Source organism: Protomyctophum bolini (genome assembly GCF_963924005.1).
Source record: "Protomyctophum bolini genome assembly, chromosome: 8".
Classification (NCBI taxonomy): domain Eukaryota; kingdom Metazoa; phylum Chordata; class Actinopteri; order Myctophiformes; family Myctophidae; genus Protomyctophum; species Protomyctophum bolini.
In genome coordinates this window covers 26,680,606-26,699,946 of record NC_137869.1, presented here as the reverse complement: position 1 = coordinate 26,699,946, position 19,341 = coordinate 26,680,606, and the positions used below count along the sequence as shown (strand labels likewise).

Genomic DNA, 19,341 nt, shown 5'->3' with positions numbered 1-19,341 from the left:
ATCATATATCATACATATAATCATATTATGTCCACACTTGGCCTATTTTACTCAACATTACAATTATTTTGAGTCATTACATTACTCATTAGCATCCTTGTTTAACAAAATAAAATAAAGTGTGTGTACTGTATGAGTCACACTCTCCCAGCAGGCTTCTAAAAAACTATTAAGCAGTAGACCTCCTGAGGACCAATATTCATAGCAGGGAAGGATTTTATAGCTCAATACATTGTGTAGTACAGAAATTGTTTTTGCACTAGTACATTGCCTCACCTAAAACTGCTCTAATATATAATGGGGGAACACTTCTGCACTTATTCTTGCATGTCTCTGCTATTCTGCTACAGCAGCTCATTAAAGCCTGTATATAGCGTACTAGATCATCTGTTTAAAATACTGGCTGGAACAGGTACAGACTGCCTCCAACCAGGCCATGTTCAGTATCCCATGTTACCGAGAATGCTATTCATTGTCTGCAGTGATGAATTGAGAACACAACAACAAATGATGAATCACCGGTAAGATGCCCTAAAGGGCGAGGTCGTATGCACGCATCATCCTGGGTGACGGTAGATTGCTGGCACTTTGGCATGGGGGGGTTCAGATCATCATATGAAATGAAGTCTGTACTGGCATATGGAGCGTGTCTTGAGTGTACAGGGTTTGATGAGGTCAGATCAACATATGGAATGTCAGAACAGGTCAGCTCCATATATGGAGATCTAAGGGTGACAGCGGTGGCAGTGTCTTGAGTGTACAGGGTTTGATGAGGGTCTAGGTAGGGCCGGGACTGTTGAGAACTCTAGTTTTTGCAGGCTGCTGGGAGCGGCTGCACTAACAACTTTGGGGCGGCCTGTCTATAGTTTGAATGGACCGGTAACAGTCAAAAGGGAGACATCGCAGAGGAAGGACGGGTGGGGAACGATCAACATTATGGAATGTCAGAACAGGTCAGCTCCATATATGGAGATGATGCCTTCGGTTGCAATTGAGCTGGACGTTATAATTGAATGCAAATGTATTTTACATCTCTTGAGACAGACAGACAGACAGAGAGAGAGAGAGAAAAACCTTTTCCATCTGGATTCTCGAGATCTGGTGTGACAGTGGCTGTGATGTCAGGACACACTGCATATGCAGAGATAACTAGGGCACCTGTAACACAGACACAAAGCATATGCTCATGAACAACATACTGACTCACACACACTCTCACCACAGGCGCAGCATACCCACCGTCTACTTGACATTGATATACAGTACAAACACACAAACATGCAGACAATTTACACACATTCACATAGATAGACAATGATACCCCCAAAGGCAAGAGTCTGTTAATGTCTACATTGTAAAATGTCCACTGAGGACGTGAGGGGCGCTCTTATCATCATACATCACATTACGTGCTCAGCCAATCAAATCATCACAAAAGTCATTACAGCCAATCACTTTTGGCGTCTTCACTTCCCTGCCCTCACTTTTACCTTCAATATGTTTGCTCAGCCAATCAAATCATTGTTATGGGGTGATCAGCCAATCACACGCCAATGTTTGTGTTCACACAAACACACAAATCTGGGCACAGGAGGGCTAGTGCCCCTCAAAATGTATCGTAAATTACGAGACAGTACCTGGTGCTTTCACAGTCTCCTTCCCCACTCTTGCAGCCATACTCAGAGAGTCCTTTCCTCCGTCAATGGCCACTCCCAGACGACCCATGACTTCACACATGGCCTTGCAGGCGTCCCACAGACTTGCCCCCTCACCAGGAAGCTTGGCAGCCCACATCCAGTTACCACTACACTTCACATCCTGAAACACACAGACACAACTTTTACGATGTTGCTTCAACGTCGCTCCAGCATGATGGCCATAGGCCAGCCAAGCCATCTAGAACAGGGTTCGTTTCCAAGTCTATGCATTGTACTATATTTCCAACCAAAAGCAGACCCATCACACTCACAGCTCATGCCTCTACGTGCATGTAATCACAAAACAGAAGCGCCTCAGGCCAAGGAAGCTGAAAAATGAAACGAGGAGGACAGGGAAGTTACCTGGGTCGATGAGGAGTGTGTTCTAATTAGGGCTGCGAATCTTTAGGTGTCCCACGATTCGATTCGATTCCGATTCTTGGGGTGACGATTCAATTCAAAAACGATCTTTTCGATTTTTCCGATTCTCGATTCAAAAAAGATTTTTTTCGATTCTAAAGCAGTTTTATTTTATTTTATTAAAAACAATTAAATAGAATTACGTACATTTAGTACATTTAGTAAAAAGCTTGTATAATTGTAAAGGTTTTATCAACTGAATGATTTAAATACACAAAGGTTAAATCCAAGAGTAAGAACATTTCTTACTCTTCATTTCTTTAGCTTGCACAAATTTGAACCAGTACAAAAGTTACAAAATCTCTTCTCACTCAATACCAGAACAATACATTAGTATTAAAACAGGTGTAAAATAAATACAATTGGCAGGCTTAGCTTAGCTGGTAGTAAATGCACTATGCAGAAACCCAGGCCATAATGCATTGCATGCACAGGTACATTTGAGAATTTTAATCGATTTTTGGAAAATGAGAATCGATTCTGAATCGGACGGCATTAGAATCGCGATTCTAACTCTAATCGATTTTTTTTGACAGGCCTAGTTCTAATAATCGAGCTGAGTGTAAAGTGTCCGTACCAATTTGATTGTCGTCATGCTTCAAATTCAGAGCTTGCCACCGAGAAGGCAGTTGGTTGAATCGGCAGTTCTAGACAACAGACGAACTGCATGTTTCGCAGGTCCTCTGCAGTCTGCATGCGTGTATCGCAGGTCCTCTGCCATACCCATACGTACTATTTGCACGTCTCAATTTTTTTTGATGAATTGAACATGGTGGACCCTCTTGTAAACAAGTGTAATGCTTAATTAGATATGCACGCAGCCATGTACAGTCGCACACAAGCATGCAGAGATTTGCAGGGCTATCTTATATTATAAGTGATCATTAAAAAAATACGCATTTCAGATCTGAGATGTACATGGAATAGCTTTGGGAAAGACAATGCAAACACAATATTATTATTTTGTACATGCACTAACTGGTAGAGCCACTAGGGGCCCTCAAACCCAATTTTCAATTCTTCAACCTTTTTTCTTTTCTTTTTTTTCCTCTCTCTCTTTTTTCTTTTTTAACTCTTATCTAGTTTTTTTTTTTTTTGAACTTTGTTTTTATTTCAGTTTAGGCAACTTCACAGAATTACAAGTATACATTTTTCTTACAACTGATCTTTTTTTTCTTTTTTTTCACAACCTCAGCTGCATACTTTCACAGGATATAAAAGTGATACACTCATACACACAAACAACTTCACATACGTTTACAAGTACTCACAAACAAAGAAAACAAAACAACAAAAAATACAGGTATACAGCGAGACAAAAACGACAGAGCGACGGCAACAATGGGAGGTAAACAATACTGGGAACAGACATACTGGAGATGGAGGAAGGTGTATGGGTACACCAGAAGGTCTGAAGAGAAGTGTATGGGTTACTCAAGATTCCGAAAGCCTGCTACCTCGACAGTAGAGGCAGAACAGGACTCCATCTTTTACTAAATATGTTTGGTTGAAGCCTCAGGGCATAAGTAATTTGTTCCATCTGGTAGATGTCCCATATTTTTTCCACCCACATACTGTATGTTGGTGGGGCTGGTTTCAGCCATTTAATTGTAATACATTTGATGGCCGCTGTAAGCAGCACATGCAATAAATATATTTTGGCTCTACTCTCCAGACCTTCCGGTACCACTCCCAACAACATTACTGTGGGATCCTCTGGGATGTTTTGACCAAAAACTTCTTCTAGTGCTTCAGACACCTCTCTCCAGAATGTTCTCAATTTGGGGCATGTCCAAAATATATGAGTGTGATTCCCGATATGTGCTCCACAGTCCCTCCAGCATCTATTTGAATGATCTGGACCCATTTTGGCCACTATATGAGGCGTCCTGAAAAATCTAGATATTACTTTCCATTTAAATTCTCTCCAAGTATTTGAGTTAGTTACCAGGTGCGCTTCACTACATACCTCTTCCCACGTATCCGTTGTTACTTCTATACCTAATTCAGCCTCCCATTTCTCTTTTATATACAGTGTATTATTTGGGCAAAGGTCCAAGAAGACTTGGTAGAATTCCTTGATTACCTTGCCATCGCCAAATTCAAATTTGAGCAACAGCTCCTCAATAGGAGTGGGTTTCATGGCCCTCTCCCAGTCCTTATGTTTTGTTAGAAAGTCTCTCAGTTGCAAATATCTGAAAAAATTTGTCCTTGGGAGCCCGAATTCAGTCCGTATCTGTTCGAATGATTTAAGACCATCCTTATTAACTAATTGGTGTATGCTGGTTAGGCCGAATTCTGTCCAATTCCTGAATCCTACATCCAGTTGAGCTGGTATGAACTCCTTTATGTAACCAATATGTGTTAGCGAGGAGATCTGTTTAGGTAGTCCAAATGAAGTTTTTATTTTTCTCCATATTTTTAAAGTAACTCTAGTCCACTCGCTCATTTGGATCTCTTTCAGTGAGGTATCTAGGAAGGGTACAACGTGGAGTGGTTGCGAACAGAGGCTTTTTTCAATATTTAACCATCTAGTATCCTCAGTTTCCTGGAGCCAAATTGTTAATGGTTTCAGCTGTGCCGCCCAAAAATAGTGTCTCAGATTTGGGAGTTTTAGTCCTCCAACCTCCTTAGATAACTGTAACGTTTTTAGCCTCACTCTCGGTCGTTTCCCCTGCCATATAAATTTAGAAATAAGTCTGTCCAATTTGTCAAATATGATTTTAGGAATATCTACAGGTAGCATCTGGAAAGGATAGAGTAGCCTGGGGAGAACATTCATACGTATACTCTCAATTCGACCCAATAGAGAGAGGGGAAGTGCCGACCATCGGTTTAAGTCTTCACTAATAGTCAGAATTAATTTTTCGTAGTTGGTCTCATATAATTTGTCCAAAGATAGGGGAATAAAAATCCCTAGGTATTTAATACCCTCCTCAGGCCATCTAAACTCACTCTGGATTTTAACTGTTTGTGGTATTTTACTGCTTATGTCCATAGCCATTGTTTTGTCCACATTTATTTTGTAGCCCGAGTAATACCCATATTCGGAAATTAACGATTTTAGATATGGGATTGTTGTTGCCGGTTCTAACAGATACAGTAGCACATCATCAGCGTATAGCGATAGTTTGTGCTGTTCCCCGTCGATTGTTACTCCCTTTATATTGTTATCATCTCTAATCAACTGCGCGAGCGGCTCAATACTGATCGCAAACAGCAGGGGTGATAGCGAGCATCCTTGTCTGCAACCACGTTCCAGTGTGAATCTATCAGAGAGGAAGCCGTTGACCTTGACCGCCGCCTGTGGGCCAGAATATAGAGTTTGTATCCACTTTATGAAGTTGGGGCCGAATTTGAATTTCTTTAACGTTTGAAGTAAGTATTGCCAAGAGACCCTATCAAATGCTTTCTGCGCATCCAGAGATAACAACATCACTTCCTGTTCTTTCACTATAGGGTGAGTCATTATGTTCAGTAGTCTGCGTATGTTATCTCCATAATATCTTCCTGTAATGAACCCAGTCTGGTCGGGGTGGATGATGTTGATGATAATTTTGTTTACTCTTCTGGCCAGAATGGCTGTTAATATGCGCATATCCGTATTTAATAATGAGATGGGTCTGTAAGACTGGCATTTAGTAGGGTCCTTACCCTCTTTGTGTATTACAATTATCGTCGCTTCTCTCCATGAAGGAGCCATATTGCCGCACTTTAGTGCGTGATGATAGGCTTTTAATAATAAAGGAGAGACGATTGCCTTAAAGGTTTTATAGAACTCATTAATGTACCCATCCGGCCCTGGACTCTTATTGTTTTTTAATGTGGAGATTACTTCTAGCACTTCCTCTGCAGTAATTGGACGGTCTAATTCTTTTGAAGCAGTTTCTGATAACTCTGTCAGTTTTATGTTCTCCAAAAAATGTTTCAGTTCTTCATTGTCTGTGCATGTGTCTGTATTTTTATATAATGTTTTATAAAATTCTGCAAATGACTTTGAGATCTCGTCTGGCCTTGTAAGTGTTAAACTATCTGACTTCAATTTCTGTACAATATTAGAAGATTGTTGTTTTTTGAGTCTCAGAGCCAGTAGCCTACTAGCTCTGTTTCCAAACTCATAGTACTTTTGATTAGTGAATCTAAGGTTTCCCTCGATCTTTTCAGAAAGGTGGTTATTAAGGTCTCTTCTTGTTTGTTTGAGCGCATTTAATAGGTTCAGGTTAGATGTTCTTTTATGCTGTTGTTCAAGATCTCTTATTTTATCCTCTAATTCTTTTCGCTTTGCCTCTCTCCTCTTCTTCCTCGCACTAGCATACGAGATAATACAGCCCCTTAAGTAAGCCTTAGCACAGTCCCATAGAATAAGAGGCGATGTGTCATCTGACATGTTTGTTTCAAGGTATTTCTTCAACTCTGAATTTACCAGTGTAATGAAGTCCTCATCATTCAGAAGGGAGGCATTAAGCCTCCACTGTCTTGTTGTAGGTCTATGTCCTATATCCCAGTCCACCGAGATAGGTGCATGATCCGAAATAGTGATTGGAAATATGGTTGTATCGATTATCCTATGTATTTCTGATTTGGGAGTGAAAAAGTAGTCCAATCTTGAATACGACAAATGTCTATTAGAAAAAAAAGTAAAGTCTTTAGCTCCAGGGAATTTACTTCTCCAAATGTCTACTATTCCTGTCTCTGTAGATAAATGTTTCAGCATTTTGCTCATTCTAGAGGGAGGAGTTTTGGGTATAGGATGTTTATCTTTAAACTGTGACATCACACAATTATAGTCACCACCTTTCAGCAGGATGCCAGAACTATATTGTAACGTCATATTAAATATTGTTCTGATAAATTCAGGGTCATCTTCATTGGGAGCATAAACATTCATAAGTGAAATTTGTATGCCATCAATTGTGCCATTTAGTAAAATGTATCTTCCCTCTGAGTCTTTATGAAGTGAATCTAGCTTAAAATTGACCTGTCTATGTATGAGAATTGCCACCCCTCTTTTCTTTCCTGATTTATGTGAGGAGAAAAACACTTTGTCTGCCCAAGATTTTTTTAATTTTTCATGCTCAGCGTCTGACAAATGTGTTTCCTGTAGAAGTGCTATCTGGCATTTATATTGTTTTAACTGGTTTAGGATTTTCTTTCTTTTCACTGGGTTATGAAGACCCTTGACGTTATAGCTCAATACCTTAATTAAACCCATCATTTAGTCGTGTTAAATTGAGAATATTTGAAATAGACACTGCTGAGAGGCTCCGTAGAGGTGAATGGGATTTAGGTGGAGCACACATGGGAAGGACCGCATTTGAATATAGTCTGATAAAATATGTGGTCGTGGTTGGAGAGGTGAGAGGCATCAAAAGAGCGTTGATAATCAAAGGATAGGCTGAGATATAGTCATATGCATAGAAACATAGTCGTAGAAGTAGCAACACAGCTGAGCTGTAAGAGAGGTATTTACGTGTCAAAATCATAAAAATATTCATAGAAAACAATAAAGTAAAGATATGAAGTTGCTGTTGCCGAAAACATTACAGTAATAACCCCTCTGAGTAGGGGGGATTGAACAAACAAAACTGGAAAAAATAGAAAATAAACACCAGATACAAAAGGCATCTAGAAATGAACAATCCCTGGGACCTAGTCCCAGGCTGCAGGACAAAGCTAGCAGCTAACGAACACAAGTTCGGGGGGCTTCAAAAAACCCAAGTGGGAGAACGAAAAGAGAGCCAACGGGCTCCCACAGAGCTAGTAGTAATTTTAGAATTAGCAGAAGCGAAGGTTGTAGCTATACAATCTAACAAAAGAAAAATGCACATAGGCCAGTCCTTAAGAGTAAAAGATATGTACAAATACAGTGAAACATTAAAAAATAAAAATACAGTTAGGGGAAGTGAGTGGCATAAGAGGGGGATGCTGATGGGACTATACCGTATTAACTATATTACTATATTACTGAATAGGCAAAAATAGAAATAGAAAATATCGTAATGCTAAAAAAAAACAAGATATTAATTGTCCATTAAGAGGAATAGGAAAATAACTAATGTAGAAGGCTTGTAATTAAAGTGATTAACACTAATAACAGTAATACTGATAATACTTATTTGGAGAGAAAAAAAAAAGAGAAAAAAAAATAGAAGCAAAGAAATCGAGCAGGATGTAACAATCTGGGCATGACCAGCCAGCAAAGGCTAGACCAGTCAGACCACATACAAGCCCTCTCCACTCTAAGGCAGGGTAACAGCACCCCCCTGTGTATTCTGGCGGTTGGTACCGCTACACTACGTCACAAACATAATATAGGGTGTGCTTGCACCCTTCCGTCCCTAGGCTGTACCCAAACACAATCTAACGAAGGGAATACAATGGAGAGTCAAGACGAAGCAAACTAACGGATTGATGCGCGCGCACACTCAAACACAAACACACACACACACACGCGCGCACACACACACACACACACACACACACACACACACACACACACACACACACACACACACACACCACCCCCCGGGAGAGAAAAAAAAAGAGAAGAGAAACAGTGACGGCATTATGAAAGAGAAAGTAAAGAAAACAAGTAAAGCTACACAGGTCGCAGGAAATTATTCACATGTTACGGATAGGATGTTATTGACAACACAGGCAAGAAAAATAAATAAAAAGTTAAGTTGGAGAATACACTTAACCGCTTTACGGACTATTAAGGATTAAGTGGCAAAGGGATCATTATTATTTTTTGGCTGCGCAGAGGCAGCACACTACTAAAGGTATGTATGTGCGTCAACTTTACACCTTTGGTGAGGAATCAAGATACATACAGTTATGGAGTAGGTTGGGTCTCAGGCGTGTCGGTTGGCTCGGACAGTCCTGTTATGGATTTGGCATATGCCAAGGCTGCAACAGCGTCCAAGAATTCCTTTTCCACATTGTTGTAGGTGACGACGAAAGTAGATGGGAATTTGATCCCGTAGCGTACATCTCTGCGATTCTTTAACAGCAGGCGGGCGGGTGTAAAAGCACTTCTGGCCTTGGCGATGCTCTCTGGGAAGTCAGGGAATACAGCCACAGGCTTGCCTTTGTATTGAAGTTTTCTACCGTCGCGTGCCATTCTCAGGATGTCCTCGGCGTCTCCTTCGTTGCGTAGTTTGGCGATGATAATCCTTGGTCTGTCTCCTGGTTTTCTCTTTGTCAGGCTGCGATGCGATCTGTCTACCCTGACGTCTCTGTCCAGTTGAAAAAGTTCCTTCAGGAGTTTAGAGACTGCCACGGGTGTACTCGAGCCTGGCGTCTCGTCAATCGATGCAATTCTCACATTTCCTCTCCTCATCCTCGATTCTATATCCAAATTCTTCTTGTGTAAAGTCTCTACTTGTTTTCCAAGCACATCCACAGTGGCTTGGAGAGTAGTGACTTCATCTGACCACGTCGATAGGCCGCCTTCCACGGTGTTGATTGTAGATTTGACTGCATCTAGTTCTGAGCGGAACATGCTATTGCTGCTAGCAATTTCAGATCTAATTGCCTGCATGTCGTTTCCCAGTTTTTCGAAATCAGCACTCAGTGCAGTCTTTAATTCTTCTCGTAGTATCGTGGCGATATCTGTCCTCAAGGATGCGATGATTTCCGCCTTTAGCACCGTAGTATCCATTTCCAGGCTTTCCGCTGGGCTGTCTGCGTTCGGTGAGAGGGCAGCGTCTGCACTCGGGCTCGAGGAGGTGTCTGTGGTTGCAGGCCCTGAACTTGTCGGCTTGAACTTATACTTTCTTAGATCGTATGACGCCATCCATAGTATTTATTTTTGTCTCTACCTGTGATTCAAACTCTCAGTGAACAATACAGCAGGTTATACTGCCAAAAACTCGCTTAAAAATAGTATTTAATCACGCTCTGTGGGAGCTCTGCAAAAACACGTCTTACTCCATGCGTTGCTCAAGAGCGCCCCTCTCTTATCTAGTTTTTAATGAAAAAAATGATGAGAGTCTGGTTCCACTTTGCCCAAAGAATGATGTTGTGAACTCACCTATACGATTCCATTAGCCTTACCTTCAGGGCTGTTACTTTGGCAAACACCAGATTGGTCAGAGCTTCTCCCACAGCCATGCGAGCGCCGGCCTCGGGGGAGACCAGGCCTTTGATTGGCTGCTCTCCGACTGCGGTCGCCGCTCCCTCCAGGCCGAACGGAGACAGGGCAACAACAGCCACATCGGCCAATGGGGTGTGAAGAGGGCCGACGCACTGTTGCTGGGCAACAAGACCGGTCACAGAGCGGTCCACCTGAGGGTGTGAGAGAGAGGAGACAGAGGGAGCATGAATGTCACACAGCAGCAGTCGGCAAAAAGTACAAGTAAAGAACTCTTGGATGTTTAAAGCACAGCTTTAAGAGAGCACAACAGATATATGAATGTGAGAAGAAACACACACTACACAGCATTGTGTTATTATTCTACTTGTGAAAGAACACGATACGGGAAGTAAACCAGAGACAGCATGACTTGCTATTAGAGTACCTAATGTCCTATAAAAGGTATGTAACCCACACTCTCACCTTGTTGGTTAGGTAGCGTTTTGAGGCCACGGAAGGCAGACGTAGAACTCTGTCCAGGGCGTCTCTAACATTCAGGCCCACAGGGAGAGAGAGGGGCTGGAGGACTGGGGCCGAGCGCTCCATAACAAACTCCTTCTGGGGCATTTTCCCCAAAACCCACTCCAGCTGCAGGTCAACAGGAGAGCGCCCCCTGCTGTTCTGATCTCCTCTTCCTCCCTCATCGTCCACCAGCACAATCTATAAAAGTATTATAAACGATGATGATCTTTTTTGATCACCCCTCATAGAATCCACATCTGACAGACAGAAGTATAATCGTGGCTCATCTGTTTAGAGGACAGGCGTTGAACTGGTGATCGGGTACAGGTTAGTTGAACTGCTGACTGGGTACAGGTTATTGAACTGGTGATGGTACAGGTTATGGGCTGTATTTTGCGTGTCTTAAGTACCAGGTCTTATTCCCTAACTTGAGTAAACTAAAGACCTGGAGGCGTGATCAATGCTCTTTGGCCACTCAGAATAGCCAAATGGCATTGATCACGCCTCCAGGTCTTTAGTTTACTCAAGTTAGGGAATAAGACCTGGTACTTAAGACACGCAAAATACAGCCCTATATGTTGAACTGGTGATGGTACAGGTTATATGTTGAACTGGTGATGGTACAGGTTATATGTTGAACTGGTGATGGTACAGGTTATATGTTGAACTGGTGATGGTACAGGTTATATGTTGAACTGGTGATGGTACAGGTTATATGTTGAACTGGTGATGGTACAGGTTATATGTTGAACTGGTGATGGTACAGGTTATATGTTGAACTGGTGATGGTACAGGTTATATGTTGAACTGGTGATGGTACAGGTTATATGTTGAACTGGTGATGGTACAGTACAGGTTAAACACGTGCCTTTCCGTCTCCAGTGATGTTTCCTACGAAGTCGACGGGGCACTTCTCCCTCTGACACACCCTCTCCAGGTAGGGCCGGTCTGCCGGGCGCAGCAGGAGGGCATTGCTCTCCTGGTACTCTGCACCCCAGAGCTCTAACACACTCAGTGTGGGGTCTCCTTTCTGTGGAGAGAGTGAGACAGCATATTATTAATAAACCTGAAACCATCAGCAATTATCACCACATTAGCATAATAATAAGCCTGAAATGATCTTCAAAAGGTCATGACTATGGAGGATTCTCACCAAGGCAGAAAATACTGTATGTATGTATACGTGCAAGCTGTAAGTTTGTGTGTGTGTGTGTGTGTGTGTGTGTGTGTGTGTGTGTGTGTGTGTGTGTGTGTGTGTGTGTGTGTGTGTGTTTATTACCTTAAATCTACTGCAGTAGATAACAGCTCCTGCTGGCTCAACCAACTCCTTCAGCACATTGCCTGAAAACAACAACACCGTCAGCATCTCACCTACAATCCTCTAAAAAACACAGCATTCAATATCAATGATAAGAAAATAACCGCATGACCAGGGGGTGCTACAGCCTGTCCAGTTTACATAATATAATGGTCAAATACTAAATAAGTCTTCTATTTTCCTGATTCATACATTAACATAACCACAGTAACATATTTTTGTCACTCAGGTAATCACTAATTACGGACCAGACTATTTCTACGAGTGTGCATTTAAATATATATTTTTAGCTGTGAACTAATTCTACTCGTCTGTTCTTGTTAGCTTGTTAGAGAATTAATATACTCTCACATGAAAAGGTCTCGTGCAAAGCAGAATGATTTTTTAGTGTGATTATTTGGTGCCTGGTATGATAATAAAAGGGGGAAGAAAACTATCAAAGTCTTATGCACAGCTGAGTAGGTTCTTAACCCATTTTGGGCGGGAACTCCTTTTGGTGTTAGCATTATGTTATGCTTTAGCTATTGAAAAATAGTTTAGACCTACAAGCTCGACCTACAAGCTCGTAGCGCGCCACTCGGTGGCGCGCTATGAGCTTGTAGATCTGCTATTTTTGAAAAATCGAAGAACGACTGACATAGAAACATAGCTTTTTCAGAAAACTGTCGGGATGTAGAAGACATTTTTAAAATCTGATCTCAGGTCAAAATGGGGTAGGGTAGAATATTAGAAGATCAAATGGTCTACTGTAGGAGCCAAATGGTTTTTATTTGCATGTGTGTACTGGATTGAGTGATGGGTATATTGATAGGCTAGATAGATGCTATCAGTCACAACATCTTCCATCTCATCTCTTAATGGGTAAAACCAAAGTGTACCGTTTCCGCCTGCTCCCTGATCATGTATGCTACAGATGGGGTTTCCTCCAGCTCTCTCCAGGCAGGCCCTGAGAGCCCTGTTCATCTTCTGCTCCATCTCAGCATCTCCTCGCTGGACCGCACCTAGGTCCCTGGCACTGGAGTTATCCCCCTGGACCTACACAGTACACACACAACCCATTTACTCTGACGTTCTGTACTCACAGGTCCCCAATACTGGAGTTATCCCCCTGGACCCACACACACAACCCATTTACTCTGACGTTCTGTACACACAGGTCCCCAATACTGGAGTTATCCCCCTGGACCTACCTACATACACGTACAACACATTACTGTAACCTTCTGCACAGCAGCATATGTGGTTTATTTATTAAGAGGACAAAGCCATAGTGCCCGTACTTGTATAGAAGAGGCCGCTCCTCCTCCCACGCCAATCCTGTACACTGGCCCTCCGATCTTTACCACCTCCATTTCTGACGAGACAACAATGGATGAGCAGAGGAATATATTGAATTCAATAATAAACACAATACAAACTAAACTACACCACTTACGATTGATTGAACTTCTGATGACATGCTTCACTTTACCTGGCTGTGCCTCTTCCTTCTTGACGTGTGCGTCTTCAATGGAACCCAGCCCACCGCTGAACATGATTGGTTTAATCCACTCTCGCCTCTCTCCGTTAGCCAATCGCATGCCAAAGGATCGGGCAAAGCCTTGAGTGGAGACAGGAGAGAAAGTTGATTCATCAGGTTGTTTGTCTGTGTACTATTATGCATGCATGCATGCCATGCATGCAGGAATGTACTGTACATATGTCACTCTGTCTGCAGGTCTGGACACAATCACTCATTGTGTCATCCTCCTATTGGAACCACAAGGCCATGAAACCATCTGAGATACAGTTTGGTACAATTTTGTGGCCAACGGTAAAACACACTGAGGTCATCTGCCAATGAGCCACACAACTCAACTATATGAACACCATTAGGTTGCTCTGGTTTTATATAATGTAACAATTCATACAATAACCTGATTTATCATATGTTTCGGTGACTATTCCATTTACCTGAGAGGACAGGCTCTCCAAATTTGTTGCCGTAGTCTGAAGCTCCATTGCTGGCCTCGATGGCCACCTGCAGAGGAGAGGCGAAGCTGGACGGGTACTCCCAGCCCTCCCCTTCACACTCCCATGGCAGACTGTAGCCTGGCCAGAGAAAGAGATGGGTAAAAGCAGGAAAACTATGTGAACATTGGCTAAATTAAGATTCAAACAAGGTTAGTCCACATACCCCTATTGGCCCAATATTTTCACAGGAAGAGAGGGAGGCATGGTGTCTTTCGAGTTCCATTATAATAACCTGGTATGTGTAGGTTGCCAAAGCAGTAGCCTGCGGTGCCAGCGATGACATGACCTCCCTGTCCAGCACTCTGCACGTCTCTGATCCGACCCCCAGTCCCTGTGGTGGCCCCGCTGAACGGAGCTACGCCTAGAGGTCATGAGGTGAGGGGAAGGAAATGACCACATTGGGGATTCAAAAGGGAAACTTATACAGTACACATTAACTGTGTGTGTGTGTGTGTGTGTGTGTGTGTGTGTGTGTGCGCAACTGCGCATGCGCAGGGCTGTCACAATTACTTTTCCTCATTTAAGTTGTTGATTGTCATACAAATAGTTGCGATAATGATTTAATTGCGTTTTTGGCATTGAACATGAATACAAATAAAAAAATCTGTTTGCCTTTTAGGCTTTGACAAATAAAGATATGACAAATAACTTAAAAATAGAGGGTATGCACATACATAAAGTGAGTAAATCGAGTAACAAAGTGAGTTTAACGTTGTTTAATGCAATCAGATAGGACTTTTCTGTTTGGATGTATGGCCTGTCAAGGCCAGAAAGTAGATTTTTGCGACCGGCCTACGTGTGTGTGTGTGTGTGTGTGTACACTGACCAGTGGGGAAGTTGTGCGTCTCAGCAGTGAAGATGACGTGTCTTAGTGAGTGTCGTGTCTCATAACAGCTAGCCTTGGATGGATCTCGTGGGTAAACGCACTTGACCTCCAACCCTTTGATACCACTTAATACACAAGCATTCAAGATTGAAATATTAAACAGAGAATAACAGCATCTGTATCTGCATCTTAATTCATGTGATAGATAGATACAGTGTGTGTGTCACACACACACACACACACACACACACACACACACACACACACACACACACACACACACCTGCCATTGGCAAATGTGACACAAGGACAAAAAGATGTATACTGTATAGGAGGGGCTAGCGCCCATCAAAAAAATAACTCAGGCGGTCGCACATTGTACCTGCTGTTGTCACAGAATTTGATGACGTTGTTTGGGTTGCTATGGTGCTGAGTGTCCATTATGAGGCTGAAAAGCGTCTCCTTCTGCTCCTGTCCATCAATCACCATGCGACCTCGGAAGAACCAGTGGCGGCTGTGTTCACTGGGAAAGGAATGGGACCAAAATAAAACACCTACAGGCCACTGCAAGTAGAGTGCAGGCGACCACCAGGGAATACTTTACAATAGCTTCCCTGCTAATCCTACTAAAAGGACCCACCTGTTGGACTGAGCCAAGTCAAAGCACTCAACACTGGTGGGGTTCCTATTGACTCTCTGGAACAGTGATGTGTAATAGTCCAGATCCCAAGAGTCGAACGCCAGGCCTGCATTAGACACACACCATGTACAAACATTACTTTGTATTTCTTCAACGTTAAGTCTAATGCATGATGGTGTCGCATGGCAAAAATAACCAACTTGCAACACCTGTGTGACAGGAGTATAAATTAGGCTTTATTAAGGGTGGAGGGATACAACATCCAACATGCCCATTGCACAATATATTTAAAGTTAGGAGGATCCGCAGCACTTTGATTTAGAATATAAAAGATAGAACAACAACTGTTCTTAATTAAGAATTGCAATGGCAATCTGCTAAATTCAATGTACTGTAGTGCAATTCACACACATTCAAACCAATACACTAAAACATATTTCAGTGTTGTAGAACAAAGCATGGCACATATTCTGCTTGCTATCACAGCCTGGAACAGAAACAGCAAAACAACGTGGGAATTTCAGCCATACTCAATCACTTTACAAAGACTGCCAAAACGTAAAAAGCATCGCACTATAGAAAGCACCAGGGCCCATTTGGATACAATTCAACACTTATATGGAATCACTTCTTGAAATTATGTAAATACACACTTTGAAAAACGAATGATGAATATTCATTATGTAGGGCAGTAGATAGACCATGGATACTATGAATACAGTTATACAGTACATGTTGTGCACTCAGCTTGTCCAATAGTCCACTAATAATCTGTAGATCTATGATGATTCCTGTGTCTATTAAGACAAGTGCCCTTGTATTCTTTCAAAAATGTGGGTTTTAAATATCCAAAATCTGCCAGTGGTCATGCATGTTATGGCAATTGATATAGGTATGTGGCTAGTCTGAATAAACTAGAGGGCCTACTTGGAACGATGCAAGTTGGAAATGCATGCCCCACCCAGTTATTACCGGTATGTCTGTGTCCCTTTTATACCCATATATGGAGTTCTGTGTAAGGCATGTCTATGCAGATGTCAGAACAGGCCAGCTCCATATATGGAGATCTAGGGGTGATCAGGTGTGAACTAAAATGTAATCTGAATACTACATTTGATCAGGAGACAGAACTCTTTGGACACATGCCATTCAATTTTGAAACACATGCACCCTGGGGTTTATTTAACTAACACTAACACACTCTAACACACACACACACACACACACACACACACACACACACACACACACACACACACACACACACACACACACACACACACACACACACACACACACACACACACACACACACACACACACACACACACACACACACACACACACACACACACACACACACACACACACACACACACACACACACACACACACGATAATCAGCAACACCATCCCAATCCTGTGACTTCAGCCAGCAATAGCATAGTAATGTTATGCATCATGTGACTGGTCTGGTCACTACTCGCCTTTCCCTCCTCAACTCAATGTACTCACTGACAGCAGCAGGACAGGACATGAAGAAAGAGAAAATCATAAGAAGAAAGACAGGATAGATAGTCAACATGGCCACAATTATAGGCGGGCATTTTAATACAGTAGATAAGAATGAAAATATCTAGGTCTTAACTCTACTTCGTACGAAGTAGAGTTGCATTTGGGAGCAGCAAAGCTGGTGTGGATATTTATTCTTATATACAGTTTGAATTTTATACGTTTATCAGCTTCTCTCTCATCAGTCATTTTAATTAGATGTCAAGAAATAGTGTGTTTTGACCCATTGAGACCTGAGGACCCGATTCTACAAATGTCTTCTAAATCCTGAGTTTTCTGAAAACATATTCTGTCAGTGGTGCTCAAACTATTTCATCTCAAGGACCCCCCAGAATGCACTCATTTTCATTATTTTTCAAAAAATAGCAGATCTACAAGCTCGTAAAGGTATGAGCTTGTATATCTGCGCTTTTTTTCCCACAGCTAAAGTTTTAAATGATGGTTAATGTGGTCAAAAGCTAAGACGACACAGATGTGTTCCACTTAGGTCTTAACCCATTTAGGCTTGACCTCAAAATAAATAAAAAATCTTCTAAATCCTCCAGTTTTCTGAAATAAATGTTTTCACGATTTTTCAAAAATAGCAGACCTACAAGCTTGTAGCGTGCCACTCTGTGGCACGCTATGAGCTTGTAGATCTGCTATTTTTCAATAGCTAAATTATAACAATGTTTAAAACACCAAAATTGGTTATTGGCTTTTGCAGAAGAAGACGCACCTGAAGATCTGTACAGTATATTAGTGCCTTTCGTTACCCAGATCATCATTTGCTGTCTCCAAGGCAACTCGGCCCTTCCCCAGGATGTCCACTTCAAAGACCTCTTGTGGCTTGCATTCCACGGTGAATGAGTCTATGGGACGTTGATAGATGCACTCTGTCATACTGTCATACAGGCAATCGATCAGCTTCTCTACGTCTCCATTGAGCTCCTTCACATTCAATCCGCCCTGTGGCTGAAGGAGACGAGAGGATTTAATCAGAAACACACTTCATTTCTCAAATACAATTAATCAAGCTGACTTTTGTAAGGCATACATTTTCAAAAATCGTGTGTATTGGGGGAGTTCAGGTCAATTCATCCAAGTACAGTGCATGTTGGTAGTGGGCACTGCCAAACTGGTGTGAATAATAATAACTATTAGGGAAGGATTACCAACCTACTGTAAACCTGGTGGCTGTTGGAAAATGCATATGACAAATGACTACTACTCTATGAATGTTTCCACATGAATGCGGAATACAGCTTAAGCCATGGAAACTCCTCCAACTGCAACCAGGATAAAAGGAGAGCGATGACTCATTCTAGCATTATTTGTACGGTAGTTCCTGTGTTGCATTATTAACTCCTTGAACGCCGGTTACCATAGGGGGCCAGTGCCAGTGAAATGCCAGTGAAGGAGTTCTACTAAAGGTCGTGGCCGTGTTCTGGTGATAGATTCATTGATATGGTTAGCGGGAGCTCGAATTAATGTTGTATTAATACCTTAAGTGCCCCGTTTAATGTCAAGTTTAGCTCTCACATGACACGCTTTTCAGCCGTAAGCCCTTATTTTGAAGAGCCACCAGCTGAGTTGGTGAACCGGACCTACTTTCGACCTACTTTAGCTTACATCAGAAGCGCTGATATAGTGCCGCGAGGTCATATAAACAGTACTATTAGATGCGTGGGCAGAGGGAAGATGGAAAAGAGTATAGAGAATGTAAGAGAAACACTACAGACATGATCGAAAGAAAGATACAGGAGGCGAGTGCTTAATATATGGAATTAATAATAACTTCAGTAGTGTGTGCGTGGTGTGTTCTCAGACCTTAATGAGAAGCCTTCGGGAGAGCTCAACTCGTGTAACGTTAGTGAGGCCAGTGCTGTGGCAGATGGACACGGCATTAGTGGACCATGCAGTAGAGAAGTTCAATCTGCAATAGAACACAGCAAAGACCCAAGTCATACGTACTGTATAGTAGGAACTTTTTTTTTTAAACTCTTTATTTTGGAATTTTTGAATATTATGCAAGACAGACACCAAAGACAAACAAGACATACAATAGGACAGAAACATCAACAGTAAAAGAAAACTGAGTAAAAACAAAAGACAAAAAACAAAACAAAACAAGAGGTCATGGGATGTACAGCAGCAATACATATTACAGATTTTTGGGTTCCTTACATTAAATGACAGCCAGAAAGACACCACCCATATTCACTCCACATCCACCCCCCAGCTAAGTACTCTGTCCATTTCTCCCATCTTCTTTCC

The 19,341-nt window shown here is 42.0% G+C and overlaps 1 protein-coding gene across 1 annotated transcript in view; it reads right to left on the bottom strand.

Annotated features, from left to right (window-relative positions):
* pfas (phosphoribosylformylglycinamidine synthase) overlaps nucleotides 1-19,341 on the bottom strand; it is a 32,303-nt gene that overhangs the window by 6,151 nt on the left and 6,811 nt on the right. Inside the window, exons 4-19 of the mRNA XM_080769748.1 lie at nucleotides 18,895-19,000; nucleotides 17,841-18,039; nucleotides 15,514-15,619; nucleotides 15,256-15,396; nucleotides 14,874-14,998; nucleotides 14,280-14,408; nucleotides 13,988-14,125; nucleotides 13,506-13,634; nucleotides 13,315-13,388; nucleotides 12,913-13,069; nucleotides 11,996-12,057; nucleotides 11,585-11,746; nucleotides 10,678-10,914; nucleotides 10,176-10,406; nucleotides 1,638-1,818; nucleotides 1,075-1,158 (exon numbers count right to left, since the gene is read on the bottom strand). Coding sequence (XP_080625874.1) covers nucleotides 1,075-1,158; nucleotides 1,638-1,818; nucleotides 10,176-10,406; nucleotides 10,678-10,914; nucleotides 11,585-11,746; nucleotides 11,996-12,057; nucleotides 12,913-13,069; nucleotides 13,315-13,388; nucleotides 13,506-13,634; nucleotides 13,988-14,125; nucleotides 14,280-14,408; nucleotides 14,874-14,998; nucleotides 15,256-15,396; nucleotides 15,514-15,619; nucleotides 17,841-18,039; nucleotides 18,895-19,000 — 2,261 coding nt within the window. The remainder of the gene's footprint in view (nucleotides 1-1,074; nucleotides 1,159-1,637; nucleotides 1,819-10,175; nucleotides 10,407-10,677; nucleotides 10,915-11,584; nucleotides 11,747-11,995; nucleotides 12,058-12,912; nucleotides 13,070-13,314; nucleotides 13,389-13,505; nucleotides 13,635-13,987; nucleotides 14,126-14,279; nucleotides 14,409-14,873; nucleotides 14,999-15,255; nucleotides 15,397-15,513; nucleotides 15,620-17,840; nucleotides 18,040-18,894; nucleotides 19,001-19,341) is intronic.